Raw genomic sequence first — 24082 nt, forward strand, 5'->3', positions numbered from 1 at the left:
ACCAATATGCATTTACAATAAAAATTAAAATCTTTCTGTAAATACTTATAATTTGAAATATAACAAACTCAAAAACAAAACTTTTTCTAAATGCCTTCAGCAAATGCTTAATCAAAACTGAAACATAAAACATCATATACAACAAGTTCCCAGCAACTTTTTTTTTACAAAGTCAAGTGAATTTTAATAAATTAATAATTAAAATAGCTTCCTGGGGTTTACAAACTAAAAGTTCCTCCCATGCCAACACCTTCTTTGCACTTTTTTATTAATTAATTTTATCAAAATGTCAAAATACAAAATACCCATTAAATAAATTCGGAAGGTTAACCCTTTGGTAACTTAGCAATTATACACCTGTACCAGTGATTATGGGTGGTAAAAGAAAATGAAGCCACTAAGCGCAAGATGTAACGTTAAAATGGGACTCAGACATGTTCAGAAACCATAAATATTTTTTGCCCAAATACAAACATAGCTGACGTTCAAGGTGCTCAGCCATAAAGTGAAGCATCCGCGGCCCGACTAGGAGTCTCCTGCTGCAGGAGTCTGAGCTTCACACACGGGGACAGAGAGCCAGAGTCCGCCTGCCACACGACACAGCTAACGTTACGACCTGTTAGCATCACATGGCAAACGTTTCTAACGGTTAGCATCACACCGCTAACGTTACTATTGTTAGCATCACACGGCTAACGTTACTAACGGTTAGCATCACACGGCTAACGTTACTAACGGTTAGCAATACACGGCTAACGTTACTATCAGTTAGCATCACACGGCTAACGTTACTAACGGTTAGCATCACGGCTAACGTCATTAACGATTAGCATCACACGGCTAACGTTACTAACGGTTAGCATCACACAGCTAACGTTACTAACGGTTATTTACGGGTTTAACGACTGAGTCCGAGTCAGTTTGTTGTTACAGTTTAACAACTCGCAGTTAGCTATGCTGCCGCTGTGTTAGCTCCTGCTAACCGGGCAAACGTTACACTTTATCGGGGAGGACAGCGGCTCCTCGGCAGGCGGTCCAACAGCGCCGAGTCTGCGCCGGACTTTAGCTAACAACCTTAGCAAACATTTCAGCTTCAACTTACCGACGGAAGAAATGGTGCAAACTCGACTTTTCAGCTCTTAAAACTCCTTCAAATGACGAAAAAAAGCCGAACCGACGTCCACCGCGGTCTCGGGCTTTAACTGTAGAGTACCGGGGACAGGTAGCGCGATGACGCCGGAAGTTCAAGCTCCCGTTTTTTTCTCGTTTATTTTACACTTTTTTCACTTTCTTTATTGTGCACAAGTTCATGAACAGAAAAGCAATAAACAGGTCCAATATACGACAACAAAAACAAAATGTCCACACAAAATTATAAGACAAACAGTAATTATGATAACAAGAATAATACCTACATTTACATTTATAGTGCTAGATATTGTGTGATATGTATCTTATTATGATTATTTAATAATTTAGGGTCTTAATAGCTTTATCATTCTGAACATTAGTAGTAGTAGTATTAGTTTATTTCAACCATGTGAAAAAAAATTATTATTATTATTTATTTATTTCATTACAGAAGAAGACATGAAAAATGTAAACAACACATAATGATTTGATTCACATATCAGAAAAGGAGTGGAAAATGTAACAATTTATTTAATCCCACCCCTTATCCATAAATTAATAATAATCAATTATTTAGCTTTTACATCAATATAAAGCTTTACAATAATTAATTATCTAGACTTTTTCTAATATATTATCTTAATTACCAATAATCTTTATCTTACAAGGTATAAATTAATTACAAAAATATTTATCCTAATAAAAATATAAATTCTTATATATAAACCTTATTCAAAAACTGAGTTTAATACTGAAGTAATTCTGTGTAATATCTTGAAACATACTTCCTTGAGCTTTTTTTTTTCAAGCGTTCTTCCACTGTGTATCATTAGCAGACTGTTAAGAGAGTGGAGTTCAAAAAACAATTTCAAACATCGGGGAGGTAGTTATAGTTTTTGATTTGGCTCAGGAGAGGGATATTTAACTTTAATTGGTCATATTTTGTATTTATTTAATCACTCTCAGAGCTCCAAACCCTGCAACTAGGTTCAAAAGACATGTTTACCTTGAAAAAATCTCCAAAATTACACAATTTATCATTGCCAGAAATTATGAAAGACATTTATTTTTAGTGGAGAAATACATGATACCATTATTGTTGTACTATTGGCTCACAAGCCTCAGCATTAAAACATTAATTTTGAAATTTTTTTTAAAGGATAAGTCCACAGTCTTTTTTTTCCCAGACTGATTAAAATGTTATCAATAAGACCTTTAAAGGCACATTTCACCCAGTTTGACTCAGCTGTCATCAGAGTTTCTGTGTACGTGTTCACCCACAGACATAATCCACAACATTAGCACCATTTCCAAACATCTGCTGGAGAAGTCAGAAGCGATCTGCTGCCTCCTCTGCCTGTGCCTCTCTGGAAATGTGACATGATTACGCACAAAGACCTCCAGCCAAACTTTCCCTCTGCCTTCATTAAAGCGTCGACGCAGAGCGCTGCTGGCAAGGTGACTCGACCCGGCTCAGCCACGGCTCCACCCCCGCCGGGGCCGGCACGGGCTGGCTCGGCCTCACGCGATTGGCTCAGAGGGCCTTCCATCAGCCGCCGTGCCGGGTCAATATGGGTTCAGACGCGGAGCAGAGGCGACCGCGGCTGCCTGCGTGGATCTGCTGCTCGGAGAAGGCCTGCCATGAGCTGACAGTCAGTATGTTGGAGGTTTATCATTAGCGGGCTCCAGACGGCCCACCGACCCCTCCGGGCCGGACAGGTGATCTCGCCCGGCCGTCTGACTCAACATATGCCCCCGCGGAGCTTCAACACACATATTGTGCCATCATTATTTCATACCTAGCAGGAGCATCTCTGAGCGCGGCACAGATTTAGGTGCAAAAGCAGGTTACTGTGAAAGTAGGTTTTTTTGTGTGTAGCAAGAGGTGGGAGCCGGAGAACTGCATCTGCAACCTTTTACATGAGCCGACCATCTGTTCATCTGAGAACACATTCACACAATATTTAAAACACTGATTTATTTCCATGGAAATTATTATTATGTTCTTTAAACAGACATTGTCTGAGTCAGAAGAAATCAGATCACTTACTGGCTTTGCTCCGCAGTGCATCTCTGACCTGTTTATGAATATCAACCTTTTCTATGCAATATAACTTCTTAGGTCGTCTTTCAGTAGTTGCGACTGCTAAAGTGAAATGTTTTTTGGTTTTGGTTATTTAGGTTTGAACTGGAGAATATTTATTTTATTTTATTTTCCTGCAAATTTGATTTCATCAGATGTTTTTACGTATTACACTTTGCATATGTGTGTTGATGTTCTTGCTTTTCAGTCAAGCACACTGCATCTACTTACGTCGCCCTGGTTCCCTCATGAAAAAGCCTATGGGATTTTTCCACTGGATTTTTGGATTGTTGCAGAAAAAGCTCTGCGGTAAACAAACGTTTATGATACTTACATGTTTTACTTAGCAAAATAATCTTTACAAATAAACACTTAAATGATTTTCGAAGCCTTAATGCAGTCACCAGAAGTAAAAAGCTGTTGCTAGGCTACAGCGAACTACACTATTTTTTTGAGAAAAACGAAGTGTCTGAACAAGCTGCTTTCATTACTGTTGCACTGTGATCACAGGCCCTTTCTAAATCACATCATTTTTTAAATAAAGTTTTTTTTGACCCCCGATGCACAACAAATAAGAAGAGCTAAATGATGCCTACAAGATAGGATTGTTTGTCACGTTTTGATGTTTTTAATTGTAAAGTTTATCCTGACACATCCTTATTTCCACGCCACAGGGTTAAATGCTGACCTTACTGAGACGTAACGCTATAACCGCAACATTGTGAGAATATTTTGGTTATTTTTAGAGGTGACAAATCGTTGAATGTTCTTTTATAAACGTTCCCACATGTTACAAGAAAACAACAGAAGAACATTTTCAAAGCACCATTCAGAGTATGTTATTGAGGCCTGAGATTACTTTTTTTATGGAAATGTAATTTGATATGTTAACAACAACAAAAACATTTAAACATTGTTTGATGTTTAATGAGAATGTTACCTGAACTTTAAGAATAACGTTCAGGGAAAACTTGCAGCTGAACACTAATGTTACTAAAACATTGCATTGTTTGCATTGTACCATTTTCAGAACATTTATGATACTTTTCAGATTAATGACATGTGTTGAGGTGTATAGTTTTTCATTTTTATATTTCTTTTCTGAATTTAAGCGCAATACTACCACAGTAGAAGTACTTATATACCCGAGTCTGTGTTCTAAGTAGGTTTAAATCTTTCGGAAAGCCACATTTTATTGTCTCATGGTTCATTGTGATTGTGTTTTACTGTCGTGCACACAATTGTCCAAATCTTGCGTGTAATATGATTGGACTTATATTACACATACATACGAGGGTTTTCGCTTCCTCGTCGCTCTCTTGAAATAACAGTACACCAACACCGACATATAGTCTAATCATCTTACAGGACTCCTAAATCTTTATCAGCATATATAGTATATTGGGCTTTAAAATTCACAGGGAGCCCAGGGAAAAGAGCATCAAGATAAAGCTGCGAAATCCCGAACCGTCAAGCTCTCCTAATCCCCCCACCTGCATTTTCCACAGCCGTCGTCGAACAGCAGCCCTCCATATCGCCTGAGAAGGGGATTTAGTTGTAATGCTCTCAGAAATACAATGCATAAAATCAAGTGTCAACTCTAACAAGCTGTTCTTAGGGCGGATGGGCTGCCCTCTGCATCCGACAGGGTCTGCGGCTCAGGCTTTGAAAGGGTAGCGGCCGAGCAGAGTCGCAGCACTTGATCCCACAGTTACCCAAATTTCAGAGACAACTGTGCAAATCGGGATAACCTGGGAAGCCAGACGGGCTTTCGGGGGGCAACAGCTGCTTAAGTCCGCTCACTGCCTGCCAGGGAAACTTTATCAGGGGAAGTGGAGGTTGAAATTTTATGGCAGCTAAGCCCCCTCCATCAAATTGCGAAAACAGAACCTTGTGGCACAGCTCAGGATGGATTTAGGAGTTTGCTTGGTGTTTTCTTGGCTGCGAGTGTTAATATAAAAATAGAAGAATGCAAAGACCTTCGGATGCTGCTGTCCTCATGCGCCTCTTTTATTCCAATCAGCATGTTAGACGAGGGATCAAGCAGATACAACAGTGAATTATTTTCCACTCAGAGTCACAAAAACTCTTGTTTAAACCCACAAATTGTCTCAGCGATGCCTGACGTGTGAGAGGAGGCGAGTTTAATTAACTTTAGTCATAAAAAGCTTCAAAATTAATTTCTTTTGTACAAATTGATCGTCATGTATCTCTTTTGTATCCTATTTGTGAGCTCCTTTCCTGCTGAAATGAAGGATATTTGCAGCGTCTAAGCTTCTTTAAACACACAGCATCTTTTGGGTAATTCAGCCGCTTTATTCTCCTTTCAGATGTCTTTTCATCTCCAAACTATTTTGTTTGTTCAACTATGGCAGTGTGTTCCTATGCACGCAGCGCGTTTACATTACACACCATGTATAAGCTTGAGTGGCAGCGTGGTATACGAGCCCCTATGACAGAACGCCAGTTCATAAAAAAACTAAATAAAAGTTGTCACAGAAAATGTTAGAGACTAGAAAATGTATCTTTACTATTTACATTGAAAGGTTGTTTTAATTTTAGGGTTGATGAGGTTATTGTTTGAGGATGAATATGTTATTTATGTTTGTCATATTGGTGGTTTTAACCTTTTTTCTGTACTTCTTTACCACAGACTTTTGCTCTGTTTTAGATTTTTTGTTTCAGTCTCTTTTTATTTATCCTTCCTGCGTGATTTATTCATCTCGTGCATCTTGGATATTTTTTGTCTGGTTCTTCTGGGACTTGATCCCACATTTCCCAGTTCTTGCTCAGAATTTAGTGTGAAAAAACTGGATTGACTGAAGGCTGAAGGAGGACTGTGGAAAATCTGATTTCAAAAACCGAAAGAGAAAAACACAAAGTTTCAAAAGGTCCAAGCGTATCATGCTGGTCTCCTTTTCTTTTGGGTCTGAAACTGACAAAATAAAGTAAAGAAAAAAAGGCAGCAATCAGAAGGAAATAACAAAGATTACGTAGCCAATCATCATGGCACTGTCCATCCGCTCAACCGAAATCTAAATGTAAAATCATCCCTGTAGTGACGGACACCCTCTGAGACCTGAGGGCTTGATTTCTATCAGATCATAGGAAAGGGCCAGTGAACAACTTAAGAGGAAATGACCCAAAAATGTACAAAAAAATGTGAAAAGTAAAAAAAGAAAACCCAAAAAACAGACAACCAAACATACAAATTAGGGGGAAAACAAAACAAAATAAAATCTAAAAAAAACTAAAGGAAATGAACTGAAAGAAATGCTTTAAAATAATAAGAACTAATTATAAATATAGCTGATATTTTGGATATTTTTCCCCATTCTTTTGTAAGACAAATTTTCCAAGCTACTAATTTCTTGCAAGTTGCACCACAGTTCTTGCTAAGGTGCTCACTGCCTTTTCCCCCATATTTTCAAAAAACAGCACATTAATTTGGTCAGATTCAGGATATTGAAATGCTTGTGAAGGCGTCTGAATGCAGCTGAAGAAAAGTGATGCTGATCCAGCTTTCAAAGGGTTAACCAGGCAAAAAAAAGTCATTACGTAGACGTTGTTTAAGAAATAAATCAACCAAAACCCAACATATAAACTTCTACCATTCATGAACTTCTACATCAACCAATACTTTTTCCAGTAATGTTCAGAGACTATGACAAAACTGTGGAGTAAAATAAATCAATAAATAAATAAAGGACTGTCTGTGCTGTCTGGACTGAGGCTGAGCACTAAACTTCAGTCTAGAAACGTGATGTTTTACAGGATGAATAATAAAGTCGGATTGAGTGTTTCCTGCAGTCAGCTGTGTTGAAAGCAGCCTGAAGCTCTGACGCTGCTGCTAATAAGCACAACCACAAACAGAGCAGCTCAGCAGATATTTTCATGAAAAAACTCTGTGATTTTAAACACTTAATGAAAATATGCTCCCTCATGTCTCCCAGAGCTGCTGCTGGCGTAAACTGGTCAGCTGAGAGCAGTAATCAGCTTATGGGGATGACTGAGTTAGTGAGGAGCCGCGCTGTCTGTGGATCACGATGACACACCCGCGATGTTTTTAGTCACATTTACACAGTCAGCAGTTAAAGCTTCGGGGACGCTGAATTTACACAATGACGCACTGGTTTTATTAGGTTTTTGGTTTGATGCAGCTGTTTCCAGTAAAATGTTTGTAATCAAGACTTGAGTAAACTAACAGACAGGAAACAATGAGATGATGACTCCCGTGGCTTTTTCTTCAGTGCTCATCAGTACAGCTGCAACAAAGTCGATGCATTTGTGTTTTAAATAACGCGGCAACTAACTTTTTTTTTTTTTACTTTTAGTAAACGTCTTTCATTTTGTGATTCAGATTGTTTTGTCTATAAAATGTAAGAAAATAAAGATGAATGCCGACAAAGTTAATCCAAGCCATCCAAAGCTGACAGAAAAGGTATTCTCCGACTGCTTATTTTGTCTCAATTTTTAGTTTATGGTACAGTACGGTATGGTACAGTACGGTATGGTACGGTATGGTACAGTACGGTATGGTACGGTATGGTACAGTATGGTACACGGCTTTACATGGCTATTTGACATCATTGTGTGTGTGGACAACACAAGATCATTTCTTGAGACTTTTAGAGGCAGATATGAAAATCATAACCTAATTTTGCTAAAAAAAAAAAAAAAAAAAAAAAAAACTCCACAAGAGAATTAACCAACAAAAAACAGATCTTTCTGACATTTAAACCTCAAACAAGGAGACATCACTTTCCCTCTTTCACCTCCAATAACACACACACACACACACACACACACACACACACACACACACACACACACACACACACACACACACACACACATACACACCTCATCTGGCATCTTGTCACAGCATGCAAACGTGGACAAAGCAGAAGGTGTACAAGCGCATATTTTTACTAAATGCAAGACCTCATTTTTGGGGCGTTAAAGACCTTGGAGGGATTCTGCATATGTGTGTGTGTGTGTATGTGTGTGTGTGTGTGTGTGGTGCCTCCGGTGACTGACTTCACAGGGGGAGAGGCTGCACACTGTCCACTCCTCTGTCCACACACACTGTATAATCACGTTCCCTGTCGGGCCCTATAAATCTGTAAGGGCCCAATTAAAGATCGCCTTTAGCGCGTCCACCCCTACCAGCTCACACACGTGTTAAAAAGAGAGAGAGAGAGAGAAAAAACAAAAACACTGTTCGCTTTTCATAGGATGTATATTTAACACAACAGACTGCAGTGTAAAACAAGAACAAAATAAAAACAGTGTAAAACTCTTTTTTTTTTTAAAAAAAGCTTTGCAATAAAAGACGATTTTGGCATTCTGGTTGCAACTCACACACATGTGTGCAGCTTGTGTGACTCGAACCTAGAATTAAAAATGCTACATGAGTATAAAAAGAAATATGAAAGATAAAAACTGTACAATTTTTAAGGTAATGACATGATAATTTACAATGTTTGCACCTTAAATGAGCTGATAATGATGTACTTAGCAGGAAGTAGTGCATGCAAATCGAATTAAATCCAAAATTTGAATGAAATTTTGACAAAAATGAAGATATATCAACAATTGTGACGATCTACCTTTTGAATTTTAAGTTGTATTTAAGGTGATAAAGCTGGAATGTTGATATTTTTTGTTGTTTAACCCTTTGAAACCTGAGCAAAGTGGTTTGATTTCTCTCAAAATCATTTGGAGATGGCAACAAGCAACTTAACGAGACATGGCCCTAAAGTTAACACAAAAATCAGTAAATAAGTTACAAAGTTATCTGAAAATAAGCAAAAAAACTAAACAAAACAGTAAAAAACAAACAAGAAAATGATTTTTAAAAGTGCTGAAAAATATATGTATTCATTTAACATAATTTAGACTTTTTTTGTAACATCATTTTAAATGTATAAATTATCATAATTACATTTATAGTTTTATGGACATTTTTCCCATTTTTTTCTGGACCATTTCCTTGTAATCCTCTCCTCTTTTCTAAAACAAATTTTTAGGAAACTTTCTTGTCACCTTATATTAATTTCTTGGAATTTATGGGACATTTCTTCCAAGTTGCCTTTTTTCCTCATGTTTTAAAAAGAAATCAAGAAGAAAACTGATGACCATTTAGGTTTTAAAGGGTTAATGACATTACAATCTCATTTAACAAATGCAGAAATATAACAATATATATTTTTTCCATCAAAGGCGTCATTTTAAAAAAGGCACAAAGAATTTCAACAATTATCTTGTTTTAAGATCAACAACAATAGGTGTGAAAAATGAATACTGTGGCGTGTAATGATGAGTGGCGAGGACACAGAGGGACACAGAGGGACACAGAGGGACACAGAGGGACACAGAGGGGACGTGTGACGTGTTATTAGCGGGCCGACTCATGTTGTGACTGCTATGTAAATATCTCATTAGTTCGGGTTAATAACATTCCCGTGCTCTTGGTTGTAACATAAAAAAGACAAGATCTAAGTGCTTAAAATTTCCGTCCGGAAAGAGGCTGATGAGCCTATTAAATGTCAGCCTGCGAAAATTATGCAAGAGGCTAAAAGCGTTTAAGTCGGACATAAATACCAGCACACCCCGAGGATTCGATTTGGGATTATTTATGTCCCTGCGATCGGAGAGGAAACAAAGGAATAATTAGGGCCGGCGTGTTGCGCGCCGCCCCGTCCTGCGTGTGCGCCCACCGAATGTGAGACGCTCACCCATTCCCCCTCAAACTTGATGGTTGTTGAACTTATTTTTAGTGTCATTTGATAAGCTTCCCTGCTTGCACAGAGACATCCCACTGACCCAGCCACTGGTCATTGTCTATACCGCTTCCCGTCAAAGCCGGCGCGCTTTGTCAGGTTTCGACTCGAATATCCATTTTGCATCTGAAGTACGGTATCCGAAGTGACTGGATCATTCGAGCCTTTTTCTTCAGCTGCTGCCCCCTTTCCTCCCCCACAGTGTTTCCGCTCACACTAACATCATTTGGGATTGGCGTCATGACAGCGCGCTTGAGAAATCCACCATATATACAAATATATATACCCTGCTTTTTGGGGTGAGGGGGTTGGATGTGGAGGGGAGGGGGGGAGATAATTTCTGGAAATGAACAATACTTATCCGTCCATCGCATCCGTTACTTTGGGTTTGCGTTTTGGACGTGGCGCGGCGTCAACGTGGCGCCGTGTCCTCTTTTTCTCCTGTGCGGGACGCAGTAATAGGTCATTCAATGTCAAAAGGCATAAAAAAGAGACAGCCAAGTCTTCACAGGCTGCTGCTTGCTGTTGCCTTTAATTATTTTAATTAAACTTTGATATTCTGGTGCTGGGAAGAACTAGTGGGTTGTGACGCGGCCGGGGAGCCCTCGGAGGATTGAGACGGTGGGCAGAGGAGCGTCGACGTGGCTGTATCTATATCTTAAAAGTCCTAACTGATGGGCCTGTTTATGGGCTGTGATGTGCTACGCCTTGCTGAGCAGAGAGCAGACTGCGCTGAAAACAGGGGCAAAAAACACCAAGCGCCATGTCAAGGTCTTAAAGGCATCAATCCCTCAAACGTGGCTGGAGATCATCGTGGTCAGGAGGCTGTCCTGCGGTCGAATAACGCTCTATTAATTTTCTTGTCCCGAGTGCATAATGAAAGGAAGGTGTCTTTAAAAAAAAAAAAAGAACGAAAAACTACAGGGCAAAGTCTTGGTGCGTTCCAATACCTTGGGGCATCCTGTCTACAATTTGTCATGCGTGTGCACTTCTCAGTGTTAAAATGACAAGATCAGCCAGTCAAAGGGCAGCCGCCAGGCATCCAGCACTGCCGAAGTTGGAGAGGATTCGTGATGAGACATTGCCAAAAGGCGACGGACTTCTGCACTTGTGAGGCCCACTGGGATTATTCCGACTTCCACGCCAAAGGCAAACAGCCCCTTTCTGCGTTTTTTTCCCCCTTTCTTTAGATAGCTTCCGTCTGTGTCCATGAAATTAGGTTTTTCACAGAAGGCACAATATGGTCAGAATATGTTAAGCCTTTGGTGCGCACGAAACGCTAACTGAGTCTGAGAGTTCAGGGGCGCCTTAATTTTTATTTTAAAAAACATATTTGGTGATAGAAAAAGGCAGTAAATAACTTAATGAATAAGAGTTAATATTAACATTTCATCCTGTGTGCTTCAAAGAACGAAAGAGCAGAAAACCAGAAGGGAAACTTTGTGCACAAAATAGAGCCGAGTGAACAGATAGTGGTTTGAGCCGCAGGACTAAAGATCTTCATTAAAAAAACCTGAAGTTCTTCTGGTGTCCACAGCGATCAGCACATGATGGTTTTCACGCAGCACTCCTTCTCATCTACTGACGCTGCACACGGCTGAAATTAATACACCGACCCTAAAAACACAGAGAAAGAGAGAGAGAGCGTTACTTTTATAACTTTTATAATTAAGAACCACGTCATTCTTAATTTATATAAAGTTATTCTAGTCCAGCAATTACGTTTTTTCATTTGCTTATATTCTTCATTATCATATATAATCATTTCTCTTAAATCTTATTAACATAGAAAATGTATTCATCATGTTTTGATAATTGACTCTTTTATAACAGTCAAACTGAAATAATAATAATGATGATAATAAATATAATAATAAAAAAATCATAATAATGATAAGCAAGTACTATCATAATAATAATAATTATAATCATACTTTTTACAAACCATAACAACAAATTAAATAAATAAATAAAATGAGACTAAATAAATAAACATACAGAAATAAAATTATAAATGAAAATAAAAAAAATTCCACTACAATTAAGGCAATATATAAATAGAAATTAAATATATTTGTACATTTATAAAATATGTTTTTCAATCCATAACAAAAAAACAAAACAAGAGGAAAAAAACAGCTGGATGTTTTATTAAATAAACACAAAATAAATGTGATGAAATTCTGAGGTCATACAAAAATAACACACATAAAACATATAGAGAACGTGCTTCACGACAAATAAATTAATAAGACTATTATTCCAGGTGAATAAAGTAAATAAATAGTCCAAAATTAGAAATTAATTATTAAAATTAAATCAACTGACGTATCGTCTAAACGAGCAGTAAATGTTCCTGTTCTCTCACGACCTTTCTGAGAAATACTGACAAAAAAAAGACATCTCACTTTAATTCTCCCTGTGTGTGTGTGTGTGTGTGTGTGTGTGTGTGTGTATGTGTGTGTGTGTGTGTGTGTGTGTGTGTGTGTGTGTGTGTGTGTGTGTGTGTGTGTGTCTGGGCAGCTGTCTGAGCCTCTCGCTGCAGCAGCAGCATCCTGCTCACCAACACTAGGCCGACTGGCACCAAGAGGGAGCTCTCACACAGCGAATCCCAGCAGCCAGCAGGCCTCTCTCTCACACACACACACACACACACACACACACACACACACACACACACACACACACACACACACACACACTCACACACTGACTCTCTGCACCTCCTCTTCAGCTCTCTCCGTCTCTGTTTGTGTGTTTACATGTGCTCGCTGTAACCTGGTCACAACATGTGAACAGGTTGGAAATATTTAGAGGCAGAGAGCAGCATCATGTCTGACGACAGCAGCAGAAGTCCAACAGAATCCCGACAGAAAAAGTCACATTTTCAAATCATATCTGTCCATGCAGATAACAAATGCAAAGGCAGTAAATCCATTTTGTTTGTGCTCCTCGGTGCACTGAAAAATTACAACAAGTTTTCCTCAAAATGCCTGATTTTACAAGGACGATTTCGTCAGAAGATGTCTCTCAAAGTTTGAAATCACAAGTAAAATGTGAGATGTGTTTTTTTTCTTTTCTTGTAATTTGGGTGAAATTACCCTTTAATGTGCAACACAAATGTCTTTTGGGGTGAGAGCAAAGCCACATAATCACAGGCTAAAACTCAAAAATAAAAGCACCCATTTCCTACACATTTTATGGACAAAATTTCCCATGACTTTTCAAGGACCCGCGAAAACCCCTGGGGTAAATGTAAATAATAAAACAGCTATAACACTTCTGAAAATGACATTATTTAACTGTAATGCAGCCTTTAATTTTAGATTAAAATATCAGGTTACTGTGACATAGAGAAGACTGATGAGGAAAACTGTTTGTGGATGCATAACTGAATCTTGTATTGTGTAAGTGCACATGAACGTGGCAGAGTCTCCGGACAGAGACATTGTCCCTTTGGCACATTGTGCCATGAGAGAAAAGATCACGACTCGCAGCGGTGCGTCCCTTGCAGCCAAAATTAAAACAATATTACTGAAACAGAAATAAATCGCTCTGAAAAAGATGCTTTTCACAGCCCAAAAACACACAAAATCCAATAAGGAAAAAAAAAACGTGTGCTCGCTCGACAAAGACTGTCCTCTCACTGTGTCGCCTGTCCAAACGCACTGGCCAAAACCAGATCAAGCTGCAGCGTCAAATCACAAAAACAGGGTCCTTTAACACGCTAAAAATAAGACAATCTTGTTTCAAAAATAGAGAAGAGGAAGGAGAGAAATGTGATGAACAGCGTGTACAGTAAAACAGGCAAATCCTGCACGATTAAATATGTCTTCTGAATTTCCAGATTTCTCTGAGTGGCCTGGTTTCTTATGTGACTGCGCTGCGGGTGTCTCTTCTCTCTCACTGTTTCTCAAATATTCCAGATCTTTTCTCCGAAGACTCACCATGTTTGGAAAAGCACCACTAAAACAACAGCGTAAAATAAAACTTGTCTCGCCAAAGCCCTAAAAATAATGTGTCCACACATTTCTGATTTCTCATTGCGTCCCAACAGGTGACTCCGAATATGCTCTTCCATTTATGGCTGTCCCCTCCGAGCCGACTACACACTTAATCTGTATTTATAGTCTCGGTTGACTGAGACATTTAGACTTTCTAAGGGATGAGTGTTCGGTCATTAGTCAGAGCTGAAAAAGTAAACTGATATTCACAGCTGCTGGACAACAATATTCACAAATACAGCAGCTTTTGGTCCCTAATAAGCTTTACAGGATCCCTCTGCATCACACTCGACGTCCGAGTGAGAATCCTGAAAAAATCAAAGAAATTCGGTGATTATAATTGACTAAAAATGTTTTTAATTGATTACAGCCCAGCGGCTTTAAAGTGACAATCATGAAGATTTAAGTCCCGGTTGATTTGGCGACACCTGTAGTTACTGCTGGTTTAAAATGTGTTGTTTCAGGCAATAATTGTGATTTTTTTTTTATGATTTTGTGAGTAACTGTGATCTGATTTTATGCTGGCCAGCAGTGTGCAGTGAAAAGTGCTGGTTTGTGGCTACTGCTGACTGTTTTATTACTGCCCACAATATTTCAAACTGATCTGCTGTCAAAAAAACCTGAAAATCTAATATCTCACAGACAAACACACTTCACTTCCTGTGAGTCCTTTATAGCAAAAGTTGACTCATGTTTTTGCAGTTTAATGCTTTTAACGTGAAGCTGCAGCTGCAGGAAATGCTCAGTTTGCATCACCGGTAACTTAATTCAGCATTTTTTCCGAAACTGTCGCTTCTGACACCCAGTCCATAAAAATGCAAATATATAAATAAATAATGCAATACTTCAATATTAGTGAGTAATCATCTCAGTCACCTTTGTGGTAACTAGTTTGAGGATGTATAGTGACGTAACAAACATTTATATAAACGAAAATGTTTAATATTATTATGTTAAGGCAGTGATACTCAAATTAGGTCCGAAGGGAAAATCTGGTCCCCGATAGGGTGCCGGATGGTGCTCCAAAAATCTTCTAATTTAAATTCAATATAAAGTGATAACACCGGGGATTTTTTTGTACTTTTAGTATACATAAGGGGCACAGTGCAAAATAGAGCTTGTTGATCAAGAAAAGTGCCAGTGGAGGATTTCCTGAACCCCCCACAGAGGTCCCAGCCAAGTCCCTATTGTCCTAAAATCCTTGAAATGTCATAAAATCCTAAAAACATCCTAAAATTCCAGAAATGTGCTAAAATCTCACAAATATGCTAAAATCCTTCAAACATACCAAAATCCGATAAACATCCTAAAATCCTAAAAACGTCCTAAAAGCCAAAAACCTCCTAAAATCCAAGAAATGTCCTAAAAAGTCTCAAAATCAGAGAAGCACCCTAAAATCCTAAAAACGTCCCAATAGCCAGAAACCTCCAAAATTCCGGAAAATGTCCTAAAATCCAAGAAATGTCCTAAAATCCCAGAAACATGTATTGGTTTGTGGTGACTGGCCGTATTCTGGAAAAATGGTCCCAAAGCAAAACAAGTTGAGCTGCTTTAAGGGGAAAAACTGAAATTTTGATTTTAACCCCTCACTCCTCTCTAGCCCTCTAACCCTAATTAGCACAGAATCTGTTTTTTAAACACGTGATCTGAATTTGCATTAAAATGTGCAAACATTTGAGCTGCACATCTTTTTCTTTCCTTCTCTGCTGGAGAAAACAAAAGCACATTCAGGCCTGACACAGTCCAGGTGGACGCCTCCCACTGAGGCATTATGGGCAGAAAGGGCCGAGGCTCCTGGGCTGCAGCGTGAACGCAGGACTCAGCAGCCAGCTCCTCTGGTGTGGGAGCTCTTACAGTATCTGCACTACAGTCTGGCTCGGGAGCAGAAGTGTGCACGGACCGACTGTGACGAGGGCTTTAGACAAGCTGGAGAATCTTCCATTTCTCATTATTTGGCAGGGCTGCTGGGTGTTTGAGGGAGGGGTGGGGGCTTCGCTCCATCTCTGCATGGTAAGCCCCTCGACGTGTACCCTCTGCAACTAATCTCACACAGTCAACAAATAAGGCACATCAGATGCTGTTTTGGCCGCGGCCATCAGAGCGGCTAAGTTCAGTGGATTTTACGGGTTTTACGGCGCGGGGGGCTCGGTGAGGGAAGAAGTGCTCTCTGCGGCGGCAGAATGGCAGGCGAAGCAAGGGGGATCTGGTGCGAGGGCGAAGCAGGTGCAGCACAATACGGTCAAACCCATTCCAGCTCCCCTGTTCCCGGATGAGCGGGGCCTGACTTGGCAGGGAGCGCCGCCTTGTAACTGGGCCATGTTGGAGAGACGGAGGCCCACCTGTGCCACCCGGAGCGGCAGAACAATAGTCTGAATATGTCAGCATGGACTGTCAGCGAAATCTCATCAGACGGACGGGAGCGTGACTGCAGATAGACGGGCGGATGAGTCAGGTGGGGAGACGGAGAGGTGAAGAGACAAGGGGAGGGGGTGAGGCGGGGGGTCACAGAGAGCGGCGTCCACTTCCAGACGAAGACTGTGATTAATACGCTTCATTACAGACGCGCTGACTTTCTGTTGAAACTAATCAAACCTTAATATGAAACTGATTTGAACAACATCCACCGCTCACAGATTGGAGGTCAAACACACAAAAGCAGAAAAGTTTGCAGCAAAAGAGACAAACATCGGTGCTTTTACTACACTGTAAAAAGAAATTATTTGTTCTAACTAAAAAAAAGTTAGTGTCCAAGTTGCATTAACCCTTTGAAACCTGGAGTGACATCACTTCTTGTGCTGCATTTACGCTTACGAACCCTTAATGAGCAAACTAGTGCGATTTATTTGGATGACGTGGGGGAAAAGACAATGAGCAACTTCGCAAGAAATACACCAAAACTGCAAGAAAATAGTAGATTTAGAAAATTATTTTTAAAAAGCTAGGGAAAAATGTCTAGGATAAAAAGAAAAAGACGAAGAAAGACTACTGTATTCTATCTAATTTCAAGAATAACATATTTAAAAAATATGTTACAGAATAATTATAATCTTTAAGTACATTTTCCAGGTCATTTTCTCTTTTTTAAACTTATTTATTTTTTAAATTTTACTAATTTTCAGGTAACTCACTTGTATGCTTTGACTAATTTCTTGCCAATTTTTGGGTAATTTCTTCTTTCGTTGCTCATCGTCTCTTACCTATGTTTTTAAAAGAAACCAAGCCAATTCATCCAAAGAGTTAAATTTTTAAGCTGACTGAATTTGAGAAGTCAAGTTCAATCATTACAAAAATTACCTCAACTCATCCTCTTAAATTCAGCCAACTGAAAAATTTAAGGCAGTTGCTTTTTTGAGTTAAAACAATTTGTTTCTTTTTACAGTGTAATGGTAATCTGTCACATCAATCTGTTATTCTGCTGTTATAATTATATTTAGTTTAAAACAGGAACAAATATTATAAATATTCAGTGTAAATAATACACACGTAGAGACTCAGTAATCGATGATAAAAGGCAGAAAAAAAGCCAAGAAGATGGAGCGTACTGTTTAAATGTTGGCATGTATTGGATGAAGTACTAAAACATTTAATCAATTATTTTAACTGTTGATTATCATTCTCATCCACTTGTTTGCAACACTAATAAAATTTGTATTAGTCAGACCATTTTTAAGAAACTCACAACACAACAGAGTGACAATGCTGCCAAAAATCACAGGGCTCTTGCTCCGTTTACTCCAGATTCTGTAAAATTGTAAAATCTTGTGTAATCAATAATCTTAACATGTGAAAGATCCCAGCTCTGCATGTTGTGGACTACATCCTGATCTGACCGGAGTTTAAACACCTCCACCAGAGTCTCGTTAGCGGGCCCTCGCTGCGTGTTGACAGGAGCTGCAGAGGTCCACATTTGCCCAGTCCTCAGACAACATGTTTGTCACTTGGACTGTTGGCTTGTAACTTAAGGCAGAGCTCCAGAAGTGAAGTGGAGTGTGTGTGTGTGTGTGTGTGTGTGTGTGTGTGTGTGTGTGTGTGTGTGTGTGTGTATTTGATTTTCATTCTCATCTCTCGCAGTGTTCGCACCCTGAGCAGCTTGAGTCCCCCAGAGCTGCGACTCTCTGAGGAGCTCAGAGAGACTCACAGACAGCGGCGACGTAGAGCTCAAACCAAACTCTGGGTCATTTTATGTCTCTTGATACATGAAAATTCTGAATAATAATTATTATCTTCAAAATATTGTTTGAAAAATGCTTCTTGGAAAGGATCATGATGGTACTGAGCAATATTTTTTCTCTCTAAAAGTAGAAGATTTAAATCAAAAATGCAAAACGAGGTTTGCAAAATCTAACATCAGGTGCCACACGCCTCAGAGCGGTTTTAACAAAAGATAAATAAATTAAATGGTTATTAATTGAAAGATAACTTTATGTCTTATTTTCTACATGTTGGAAAGCTGCAGTAGCCTCGTTTACACGGCCTGTTCAAGGGAATATTGTGCTTCACTGTTCTGTATATCAGGTACGACTGCAAAAAAACACTGTGCACTTTATGGGCACTTAAACGGACCTTTCATGTCTCTGCAATGATGCACTTTATACATTTTAATTATGAATATTTCTAACTTTCAAAAGAGTTTTAACTACTTATTTATTACTTTTTTATTTATTTTATTTACAGTACCTTTTTAAATCATATTCTATTTATTTGATTTTCTTGTATTTTTTTGAATTTTATTGTTTCTGTTGTTGTCTTTTTTAGTCTATTTCTTTTAAATATTTTAAATTGACATTTTACATCCTGCATCTTGCATTATTTGTTCTCTGGTTTTAATGTTATCCTAACTATACCTTCATATGTCTCACTTGTGTTCAGTAAGACTGTTTGCTGTCCGTTTTTGTATTGCGTTTATGTATCCCATTTCAACTTTGCTTTTTATGTCAAAGCACTTTGTAAGCTCTGTTTTTAAAGATGCTATAGAAATAAAGTTGTTTTTATACCATTACCTTCCAGGCGGACGATGACATCAGCCACTATATAACTCATAAATGATTGTTATTGCCATGTCAGGCCATTGCTATTGTTCAGAAAAGGCTGCTGACGACTGTTTTATGTCACACTTGAGGCCAATGCTGTTGTGTTAAACGTCACGCTCGTCACGACTCTTTCATGATGCCAGCATGCTGTCTAAAATCACAAACTGGAGCGACATGATGCCACAGTTTTTTGGTTCTATGTAAAATGCGAAGCATGCGTAAATAAGTAACATCATAAAGGCTGTATAGTCCAATCTCTGTGTAAGAACTGCTGATGTCAAATACCAAAATATGGGATGTTTTAAGCGTGTAGGTCCACTTTCATATTACACGACCTCAATGTGGGACTTGTGGAAAGATCACTAAAGGCTGGAAGGTTGCGCACACTTTTCAAAAGACGTCATAAAACCACAAATGCTGGCTATAATTGTGAACACTAGAATCACGTCCAAACTACCCTGCTTCAGCTGAGTGCACCTGCACAACAACCACATCTGCAAGCAATGACCCAAAGTAAACATCGTCTCCGGATACAGTTGAAGATGAAACTGAAGTTTGAAATATTTGTTTTGACATCTTCCGAGTGCATGAATAGCTTCAGTGAGTGGGCACAGCTTTAAGGTTGCAACTCACCAAAGAAATGGAAAGTCATATTTTTATTCCCACCCAAATCCATTCATCGTGCGCAGGTACACGAATCTGCAGCCACATGATGGACGGTGTCCAAACTGTCAGTTCATCTTAAAATCAAAATATCAACACTGTTAGAAAACTAGTACGTCACTTTGTGGTCTGGTGGCATCTGATCCTGAGCACGAGTCAGCCCGTGGAAGTTACACTCGCGTTTTAACGGATATTTTTCTCTCAACTTTCCTTCTAGAATTCAAAAAATAAATCTCGGATAATCTACTAATTCAACAAAACTACAACTGAAAACTTAAGTTCCCATGTGTTTTGTCTTTTCCTCACAACCAGTTTGAAACAACAACAATTTTTTGGAGACAACTAAAAGGAAATAAACACAGCTGATGGCGAGTTAGCTCCCTTCCAAATATTTGTATTGGCTCGTCGTATTAATTGATTGTATAGTTTGTCACATTTACAATATAAGAAAAAAAAAGATGCACGAATGAAGGCATCCATTTAGGTTAGAGAACGAATCTCCCATCTGGACTGTAGTGTGAAAACACTTGCAAGCATGAGAGTTGTAATCCAGTTGCAAGATGCTTATTTTGCAGTGATAAGCTACAGGCTTTGAAAGATTTTATTACCAGAACAGAGACTTTTTTTTTTCCACATTAGAGCTTTGCAGCCTATACAGTATCTTAGTTAATCTAGGGCTTACTTAATCCAACAGCGACAGGACGACTGCAACACTCATCACATTATTCCAACACGTGTCTGTTGTTCTGACAAAATGTTAATGAGCTCAACAGAAAACTCCACACTGCATCGTATGGCTGTTGCACTAAAGACGTCCCACTCTCTACTGCATGAAGCCGTGCTCTGTTTCTACCCTTTAACCCCAAAAAAGGTTTGGGAAAAGTTTTGGTTTCTCAGATGGTTTTAGGAAATCGCAAGGAATTCTGCCGTCATAGCACAAAGAGAATGTGTAAGATAATATTTAAGGGACAGCTCACCCCAAAAATGAAATTCAGTCATTATTTACTCGCCCTCATGTGGATGGAAAGTCAGGTAAAGTTTTATGGTCCACAAAACTCTGCCGGAGTTTCAAGGTGAAAAGGCGTCTCCCAAACTGACAAATCACCTTCACTGGATTATCTGTTCACATGCGAGTTTTCGGCACGACTTAACACGTAGTGACTAATTAAATGGCAGGTTTCCATGACATATTTACGCAAAACTTAGGCGATATTTTTAAATGTTGATAAAACACAATTGTCCGATGACTGCGTTTCTACTATGTGATGTTCTGCAACTTCTCCTCTGGTGATAATATTCCAAGAAACATGGCGATGGATGTTCAGAACATTAGCAGCTTTATTTCTATTGCAGCCGCCGCACTAGCTGTCATTATTTCCAATCCAAGGCCACGTAGGCGTGTTATGGAGCCATAATGGAAAGGCGAGCCCCTTATACGTGGGCGGCTGCGTATGAGGGATTTCTGGGAGCTGATAGTTAATGATTTCACAGAGGAACTGTGGATTGAAAACTTCTGGATGATCAGCTCAACTTTTGAAGCGTTATGTGATGCAATAACAGCTCTTGTAGCGTCTCTTTTTTGTTCATCATGTGACCTATAAAAGTGAAACAGGTGTTTCCTATGCAGTTTTGTGAAATATGGCTTTTACAAATTGCCTGAAATGTGACTGTAAAAACTTATATGCGATAAATAGGATTTTCTTGGTAACTGACAAGTTTCCATTATGCAAATTTTGTATTCACAGTATCAATTTTTGCAATTTGAGGGTTGATAGAAACCCACCTAGTGTCCATTTAAAAAGGCGTTAGTTAAGTGGATACGATGGTCTTCAGGGATGGGTTTGGCAAAATTAAATCCTGCTCCCCCACAGAATAAAGTGATTCCCATATCAGACTGAAGATGGAAACTGAAGGTAATTCAGTTTGACATCAGGCAAGTAATTCACTCTAAGTAGAAGAAATGAGTAAAAGTGTGAACTGTTCCTTTATCAAACCAACTGTCCTCCTCTGCGGTGGAAGCAGCAGACTTCTACAAGTAAAAAAATAACTAAATAAATAAAAAACACCACACAGTGTCATCATCCCTCTTCGAGTCCCTGCCTGTCGAGCCTCAGCCACCAGACATGTGTTCTGTTTTACTCCGTGTCCTCTGCCACATATTGAACAAATTAAAAGTTCAAGTTGGAGGGAGAAGCACAGCTGCACGGGGACAGAGGAGAGAGCCAGGGTGTGAGCAATCCTCCCTCCACGAGGCTGCTGGCCCTCTTCTCACAGCCCCTCGTCCACACACACACACTGCCCACACAGCGCTGCCATCTGGCCTGCTGGGAAATCAGAGCCACCTGAGACTCGGCCAAATACATGATGCTCGCTGACAACTCGGGCAGTTCTTCTCATTGTAAAGAGATGAATAAAGATTATACAAGCACATAAGGTACATGGGAGGACAACATTTATATAAAACTAGAATTTGCTGCCACGTGGTTGTTTGCCTTCGTGCACAAGTCAAGCTGCACTTAAAGTTTACATCCGTGTCTGTGAAAACACGGACGCTTCGCACGCAGATAGATCTCCACAATCAGCAACACAAGTGTCACCGATTCAGTGTCCGAGCAAATGTCTCCCCTTCTGTCCCTCAGTTACGATGTTGTGATTTAAGATGTAATGGCCAGAAAAGTGTTTACTTTTTAAAAAAAAACAAAAAACATTATGAAGTCACAGTGCAGTTGACCTTTGACCTTTTGGATATAAAATGTCCCTTTATTATTTTATCCTTTTAGACATTTGTGTGAAATTTTACCAAAATTAACGTATGAATTCTTGAGTAATGGCCCAAAACCTGTTTTGTGAGTTCACAGTGACCACCAAATTAATCAGTTCATTTTTGAGTCCAAGTGGACGTTTTTGCCAAATTTGAGGAAACTCTCTCAAGGCCATCTCACGTTCACAAGAATGAGACAAATGCAAGGTCACAGTGATGCTAACCTTTGAACACAAAAATCGAATCAGCCCAGCGTTGAGTCCAAGTGAACGTTTGTGCCAAATTTGAAAGAAATTCCCTCAAAAGATTTTACATTCACAAGAATAAGATAGATGCAAGTTCACATTGACCTTATCTTTGACCACCAAAATCTAAACAGATCATCCGTGTGTCCAAGTGAACACACTAAATTAAAAAAAAAATCCCTGGAGCTACTCGTGAGATATCACGTTCACAAGAATGAGACAGATGCAAGGTCAAAATGACTCTGACTTTTGACCACCAAAACCTAATCGTTTCATCGCCAAGTCCAAGTGGACGTTTGTGCCAAATTTGAGGAAACTACCTCAAGGTGTTCTTGAGATAAAATGTTCACAAGATTGAGATGGATGCAAGGTCACCATGACCTTGACCTTCAACCACCAACTTCGAGTCAGTTAATTCTTCAGTCAAAGTGGATGTTTGTGCTAAATTTGAAAAAAATTCCTCAAGGCGTTCTTTAGATATCCAGTTGATGAGAATAAGATGCACGCAAAGTCACAGTAACCTTTAACAACCAAATTCCCTAAAATGAGATATTGGTTTTACAGAACTGAGTGGACGTCTGTGCTTATATTGAAAAAAATAAATAAATCCCTCAAGGTGTCAATAATGAGACAATAATGAGACAGATGCAAGTTCACAATGGCCTTGATCTTTGACCACCAAAAACTGAACAGTTCTTCCAGCTGACTGGAAGTGGACGTTTGCGCTAAATTTAAAGAAATTGCCTCAAGGCCTTCTTGAGACATCGACCAAGAGGTCAACTGACCTTGAACTTTGACCTATGACCACCAAAATCTAATCAGTTCATTGTTTCGAACAAGTGGAGGTTTGTGCCAAATTTGAAGAAATTACCTCAAGGTGTTTTAGAGATTTCACGTTGTCGAGAATGGGACGTACACACATAAAGATAGACCACCTGCAAACATAAGGCCCTCTGCCACATCTAACGTCGGCACAGCAGCAAAAAAACACTCGTTACTACTACTACTATACTACTACTACTACGATTATTACTACTTTACTGCTACCACTAGTTTAGCAGACATATTGGAAGATGCTGAAAAAGCATTAACACCTTAAGGATGATTTTTTCCCCCTTTCTATAATTAATATCCATGTCATAATGCTTCAATGTATATGTTAGTGCTAAAGGGCTATAATACAGATGAGTGAGAGGTACTGTTATACTGTTATACTGTTATACTGTTATACTGTTATATGTTGTAGGCCTGTATTGTTACCGTTTATAATAAATGGCTGAAAGTACGAGGTGGTCCAAACATTTCAACCTTTCTGGTTTCAACCCAAACCAATGGGCATTAATGTGCTGCTCTAACAGCCTCCACTCTTCTGCCTTCAGG

The 24082-nt window shown here is 39.1% G+C and overlaps 2 protein-coding genes across 6 annotated transcripts in view; both read right to left on the bottom strand.

The window, feature by feature from the left end:
• LOC121943961 (uncharacterized) overlaps window positions 1-1243 on the bottom strand; it is a 172294-nt gene extending 171051 nt beyond the window's left edge. For all 5 annotated transcript variants that reach the window (XR_015776359.1, XR_006105884.2, XM_088076334.1 and 2 more), the window contains exon 1: window positions 1103-1243. The gene's annotated coding sequence lies outside the window, so the exon portion shown is untranslated. The remainder of the gene's footprint in view (window positions 1-1102) is intronic.
• Window positions 1244-8437: 7194 nt separating this feature from the next.
• antxr2a (ANTXR cell adhesion molecule 2a) overlaps window positions 8438-24082 on the bottom strand; it is a 114154-nt gene continuing 98509 nt past the window's right edge. The window contains exon 17 of the mRNA XM_042487620.2: window positions 8438-11616. Coding sequence (XP_042343554.1) covers window positions 11578-11616 — 39 coding nt within the window. The 3' untranslated portion in view covers window positions 8438-11577. The remainder of the gene's footprint in view (window positions 11617-24082) is intronic.

This window comes from Plectropomus leopardus, chromosome 4 (assembly GCF_026936395.1).
Source record: "Plectropomus leopardus strain MGB_pleo_1.0 chromosome 4, ASM2693639v1, whole genome shotgun sequence".
In the NCBI taxonomy this organism is placed as follows: Eukaryota; Metazoa; Chordata; class Actinopteri; order Perciformes; family Serranidae; genus Plectropomus; species Plectropomus leopardus.